General features: G+C 33.1%; 1 protein-coding gene across 1 annotated transcript; it reads right to left on the bottom strand.

The window, feature by feature from the left end:
• Positions 1 to 4,749: 4,749 nt before the first annotated feature.
• LOC111404421 (receptor-like protein 12) lies at positions 4,750 to 6,355 on the bottom strand. Its single transcript, XM_023033231.1, has one exon. The coding sequence runs from the start codon at positions 6,353 to 6,355 to the stop codon at positions 4,820 to 4,822; it is 1,536 nt and encodes a 511-aa protein (XP_022888999.1). The 3' UTR covers positions 4,750 to 4,819.
• Between the last annotated feature and the right edge of the window lie 670 nt (positions 6,356 to 7,025).

Raw genomic sequence — 7,025 nt, 5'->3', positions numbered from 1 at the left:
GACAAACTTATATAAGTAAAAGCAAACATAGCATGTAGCTATGTGGCTAAGAACTTTTGAAACTGTTTTGCTAAATCAGTCAACATAGGGCTAGAAGAGGGTGGTGCTCCAAGTATAGACGAGTCACCAGGTGGCATGTTGGAAACCATGTTAGCATCGGGACGATAGGATCGCAGCTGTGGTTGTGGTTGCTGCTTCTTCAATAACTTAAGATGTTGAGACTTCCAATGTCCATTTGGTCTGCAAAAGTTACATTCATCAATAACAACTTGCACAAAACCTTTATTCTAATTCTGTGTGGACAATCGAGAGAGCACAGCCAATGTTGAGGTGCTAGATAGAGGAAGAGATACTTCTCCCTAACCATCGAATCAACTGAGGAAAGTGGAGTGCGATGCAAGATAAAGTCTCTATGTCCCTTAAAATCATTGCGAAGTGCCATAAAAAAACTGAACTAATCACCGCTCCTCTCTAAAAGTAATATATTCTTCAAGTGCTTTCAATCTTGTTGATTCTGTGAGATCTAACTCATCCCAAATTTAACTCATAGCAGTGTAAAACTCGAGAATACTCATATTCTTCTATTTTAAATCACATATATCGATCTCCAACTAATACTATTTTGCAAAGTTAAACTTAGTGTATAACTTCTGAAAGTGATCACAAACTTCTTTTGCTGTTTCAAACTTCGCTGACTGTGTATCAATGGATTGCTCAATAGAGCGTTCTTAGGTTTCACAATAGTTCCACTAATATAACCTCACAATCTTTTTCCCTTTAGAAATTTTCTTCTTATTGTATTCCAATATGAGTAATTTCACCATTTAATTTGACACTAATGATTTGAAGTAAACATCTCTTTCGATTTCCATCATAAATTCAACAAATAATCAACTATGAATCAATGAAATCACCCTAAAGAAAACCAACGATAACCAATGTTCCACCACAAACTACAATCGAAATATAATGTACAGTATACGTATAACCAAAATAATACCACCAAAAGAACATAAATTTAACAAGGAACAAACAGCTTTTTGGAATCATCTCGAAAAAATCGTTCATGATCTCAAAGCTTTACTGCACGTGAGTCCACGTTTGTCGTCCGATGCCACGTGCCTAACCGAAAGATGCGTCTCAACTTGTTGAACAAGACTCTAGTCTCAATTTTCTCAATAGGTCTTTGGTTCAGTTGGAATCACGATTTTTAATTGCAGGCAATTAGGTTTTTGCACGATTTCTTCCTGCCTAGTTTCTGCTTGGATTTCCAACGTGTCACAATTAGAAATTTCACAAGTTTCACCCAACTACAGGCTCTGATACCATGTTAACAATATGAACTATATTGAACCAATATAGTGAATCAATTCAAAGAGGAAATAAGAGAGAGAGAGAGAGAACATTAATCTATTGAGTCACCAAAAATTAAATTTCTAATGAAAATACATAAGTTTATATAGTACAAGAAAAAACAAAAGGGAAACCTATAAAAAAATGATTATGCAATAATATTATATATGGCTAACAAACTTTACAATCTTACAATATTTTTAGGGAAAATGGAATTGGAAGTAATATTTAACAACAATTACAAGAAAAAAAAAAAGAAATGATCTCCTAATCACCGACGACATAGCACATCATTTAATTGGTGAATAATTTAATGATATTTAATGATTAATCAATTAAATGATGTGCCATGTCACCGATGCTTAGGAGATCATTTCCGTATATATATAAAGCGAACACAAAAACTTTAAATAGAAAAAATGAATCATATATGAGAAAGATAAAAAAGAGTCCGTTGAGAGGAGACCATTTATTTAGAAAATAAGGGATCAATTAAATTGTTGCGATTATTTTCAATTGGTATAAAATATACATAAAAATGACGAAAGGGTTAAGGTAACCATTGTTTAACAATGCTATTAACTATGGCAAGAAAGAAAGACACGGATGATTGACACAAAACATCTCTATTGTTTGCTCTTTTTGTGATAAATATTCTCATCATTTTTAAATTTGCGTTTACACCTTCGTTTCAACCTATTTTTTCACAAAAGCCAATTCCATCACCCGTCGTCCATTTAATCTGTTAAATAGGCGCGGGTCCACAAACGACATAATTTAGAAGGGCAAAATTGTTAATCTCCTTAACCCTTATTATTTAATTTTAATAAGAATAAGATAAAAATGGAAAAGGAAAAATAAATGAGGAAAATAAGGGCTAAATATTTTATGCGACCTTGTATCTCTTCTCGTTACAAAATATTCAACGTTCGCCTACAAAGCTGGAATTTTTTTACCCATAAAGCTAGTCACTTGACACTAAGGGTTAAGTACAGTGACAACACCGCATTCTAATATTTTAATTAAACGAAAAGATATTTAATATTTAATCATTGTCACATTTATGTTTTCAACCTTTTTGGTCACATTTTATTATCAACCTTCCATTAATTAGTAGATTTGTTTGTAATGACAATTACTGCTAAAAAGTTCTGTCAAGATTGGATGAAAAAGACTTTTCACCCTTTAAAATTTAAATAAGCAAAAATGAATAACAATTATAAAATTGTGGCTAAATATTTTTTCCTCATTTTAAAACATGCTAACAAAATTTTTTTTGGATAAAAACCATTATCATGGATAATATATGTTAATTAATGGAAGATTAAGGACAAGAATACGATGAAAAAAGTTAAAGCCATAAATGTAACCATTAACAAAGATTAAGGACCTCTAATGCAAAAAAAATTGTGATGTGAATATAGAACAAAGCTATAAGTACAGATTTTTTTTACAAAATTTGTACAAAAAAATAGCCGTCATTTTGTTATTGGCTTTTGTCATAAATAATTTTTGCCCACGGCAAATAATATGAAAATAGCCGTCATTCTGTACCAATTTTGTTAAAAAAAATTCGTACTTGTAAATTAATTGGTGAATATAACCATCATTTGCTAAAATTTTCAAGACATTTTTATTGTGGAGGGCAACAGACAAATATATTAAAAACCTCCATTTAATATAATCTTAACAATTTTATTCAATATGTTGTTCATGTTATATTTTGATATATGTCTAAGAATGAGAGTTTTTATGAAATAATCTTTTTCCTAATATTCGCAAAAGTTGTTAATCATATAAATTTCAAAATTAAATTACATTAATATTTTTAGGAATATCTTTCATATATCACTGCAGCCTCCGCGACCCCAGCCACCATGGAGAGGGACTGGCTTGAGAAAAAGACGAAATATTTTTATTTTATTTTTTTCATAAGGATAGTATATGTATTAAATTATTTAGAGAAATTAGATATGCAAAATTTATCCCAGAAAAATGTCCCTATAATTTTTGAAAGGGTAATTTGCGCATAATGTCCATACCATTCATTATTATTGTGAGAAATGTTCCAACTTTCCCTTTTTTTTGGAATTTTATCCTTAATTATCTCTCCCATCCATTTTCTAAGTCAAATGAAGGATATTCTCATCATTTTTCCTCATTCTTCCATATTTCAACTCATTTTCTCCTCTATTTCTTTTTTTGAAAATTAACATTTAGTTTCTTGGGATATGAATACCCAAGAAAAAGTTGAGGTTGCCGGTTAGAAAAAGAAAGAAGTTAACATGTTGTTCAAGGTTGGGAAATATATGAGAACGTCATTCAAGGCCAGAACAGCCCCCTGGAAATCCAGGGCCACATTGGCCCTGGTTTTCTAGCAGGGTTCTTTGATTTGATAGCAAAATAGTATTTGCAGTGTAACTTTAAGTCATGTGCCTCACATTGGGTGTGACACTTCTTTCAGAGAGGAGGAAATGAAACAACTCAAAGCACTGAAGATTACTTGCAACATGAACAATGCAGCTTGCATATTGAAACTGAAAGATTATAAGGAGGCAGAGAAGTTGTAAATAAAGGTTTGCTCAGCTGGATAATCGATTTCTTTTAATTACTTTTTAAATCATAGATTTCATTTGCTTAATGAGTGTTGGAACTCAAGAGTACAAACATGAAGGGACTTTGAAGATATGGATATTTTCCACAATAATAGTGAAATGTAGGGATATTGTACTTTGATTTCTGTTTTTAAAACCTATAAAAGTGATATACTCGATTACTTAAAACGGTGTCTATCTAATAGTCTCCAATCCCTATAATCCTTCAATAATAATAATTATTATAATAGTCTCTATAAATTAATTCTTGGTATATGTTATTCCGTCCCGCTGTCCAAATTTATCGATGGATGAGCACCGATATTCATCTTATGCTTAGCACTAGTGACATATTATACTAATTTATTGATGGATATATATATAATAAACAATACTATCAAATTTTCTAAGACAATGTATCCCTTATAATTATTTTGAATAAAAACAATAACATCTATTAAATTTCAAAATTTATAAAATTTATTAAATAAAAGCATAGTCCATGTGGTAGAAAAGTATTCAAATAAATTTAACTTATCTTTTATGCATTGACTTGCAACAATTCCATTTCACAATTTTTCCATTTTCACATGATAAGAAAAAATTTCCTTTAACGTGAACTATGGAATAAAGATAATTTTATTATTTGAATACTAATAAATGTAGAACATAAAAGGAATTACTTTAATATAATTAATTAGTTTAAAATTGGCATTTCAAACATAGACAAATGGAAAAGCTGAAAACAGAATTTGAAAATTCTTTTTCTACTTCTCAAAATATGACAAAGGGTGTACTTTTTCATAATTTATTATCAAACACCCCCAAAAGGAACCTAAATCACCAAACAAACAAAAAGTTTAACCATACAGTCATTCCAAGTCCCACGCTATATCCCAGTGCAGCCATACATAATTCCAATTGATATCTGTCTTCACATTGTTCATGTCCTCAGGACTTGGGAGTGAGACGCCCTCACATTTCCTCTCCAATGGAAACCCGCACAGTCCCGTATTTCCTTCATAGGAGACTTCTGAAAAAGTCTGAAACTGACGATCCTGGGGGATCTTCCCAAACAACATATTGCGGGACAGATTCAAGAATGAAAGGAATGTTAGGCTTGTGAACTCTTCCGGTATTTCTCCAGTTAGCTGATTATTTGAGAGGTCCAGTGATCCAAGCTGTGTGAGATATCCAATTGATTTTGGGATTTGGCCCGTGAGAGCATTATTTGAAAAGTTGAGAATGTAAAGAGAACTTAGATTCCCAACAGTGTCTGGTATCTCTCCTTGAAAATTATTGCTTGAGAAATCAAGGACAGTAAGAACTCTGAGAATTTTCACAAACTCCAGTTCTAACCCTTTAATGGTTGCTGTCACAGTGTCCTGATAGTAAAAGTTGCTCAGATTCAGAAAGTCAAACCTCAGGTGGTTGTGATCAAATTCACCATCATTGCCGAGCATCATTCCTCTCCAACTTAAGAAGCATTTTGGGTATAAATTTCCACTGAAATTGTTAGAAGCAATATCAATGATTTGAAGATTTCGCCAGCTGTTACTTGCCCCAGGAAAACACCGAATACCTCCATGGAATTTGTTGGATCGCAGAACAAGGACATGCAAGTTGGATGAATTTTTCAACATGCATGGAAATTTGTCTTCAATGTAGTTGTTTCCAATATTCAAGACTTCTAACAATTTGCAGTTGGCCAGGGATCCTGGAATCTGTCCTGATAAATTATTCCTACTGAAGTCTAGAGTTCTTAGACCACAACTGGGAGAAAATGTACCAGGAATGGTGCCGCTGAGGATGTTTCTTCCTAGATTCAGTACCCCAAGAGTCTGACTATTAATTGATAGTAGACAGTTTGGTATCGTTCCGCTCAAGAAATTGTTGGACAAGTCAAGAACTTGAAGGTAACTGGCATTGCATATGGATTCAGGTATAGCTCCCCTTAGATTATTATTTGAAAGAGAGAAGAAAGAAGAACTCAAAACACTCTTGCCAATATCAACTGGAATGGAGCTATTGAATTTATTCCCCGAGTAATCTATATAGATAGCTGATGGTGAAGGGATCGGCAGATCACCCTGGAGCTGGTTGCTATGAATGTCTAAAATCAAAATACTGGAAATGTTGTAAGGTGTTTGCAGATCTCGTAGGAGATTGTGAGAAAGATTTAAATGAACAAGGCTTCCACGTCCAACTTTCCAAATCCAATTAGGTATTTCCCCATTAATTTTGTTGTCTGAAAGGTCTAAAAAGGACATTTTTGATTGGCTGCTCAGGTCAGGAAAACTTTGTAGGTTGCAGGAAGCTAAGTTTAACCTGGTTAGCTGTTGAAACGAATATGAGCTCGAAGAACTATTGCTTGTATTGATTGACAAGCGGTTGTGACCAAGCTCCATGTAAGTGTTATGCCCTAGATCCAATCGATTTAGGTTGTAAACGCTTTTAATATATTTAATGCATTAGATTTTGGCGAGATCTATTATTTATTTAATTTATTTAAATTAATTTTGTGATAAATAATATTAAATAATAGAATCCGAAGACCCAATTTTTAGGTAATCTGTTAATCACAAGGAGTTGTGATTGTGAGATACAAATTACATATAATTGGATCTTGAATAAACCATGGTCGTAAGTAATAACGAGATACGGATATCGTTAATACAGTTAGACCATCACGTGTGGCATTTCTTACTTATGAAGTAAGTAGCTGATCTCACGAGCTAAAGTGTGGTGACACTTAAATGAACATGTGGATGTTTTGTTGTAGAACAAAACATTGGAGACCCGCTAAGAGATTCCACATGGATAACTATCTGAGTGTCAGTGGCTAATCTCTAACGTTCGGTAGTGGGATTGATCCTTTGACTTGAGGTCGTCATAGTACCCTATATGAGGATAGTCATACTTTGGCGGTGTTGGATGTTGCTCTGAAAAGGGCCGCTAATACGACATCGTTCGGGTACGCAAGAATCGTATGAAAGTTGTGATTGATCAATAAAGGATTCGTCACTCTTAGATAGTAGGAGATAATCTGCGTTTCATTCAATTAAGTCGATGATGAAA

Source organism: Olea europaea, chromosome 11 (genome assembly GCF_002742605.1).
Source record: "Olea europaea var. sylvestris chromosome 11, O_europaea_v1, whole genome shotgun sequence".
Taxonomy (NCBI): domain Eukaryota; kingdom Viridiplantae; phylum Streptophyta; class Magnoliopsida; order Lamiales; family Oleaceae; genus Olea; species Olea europaea.
This window is presented reverse-complemented; position numbering and strand designations above follow the sequence as displayed.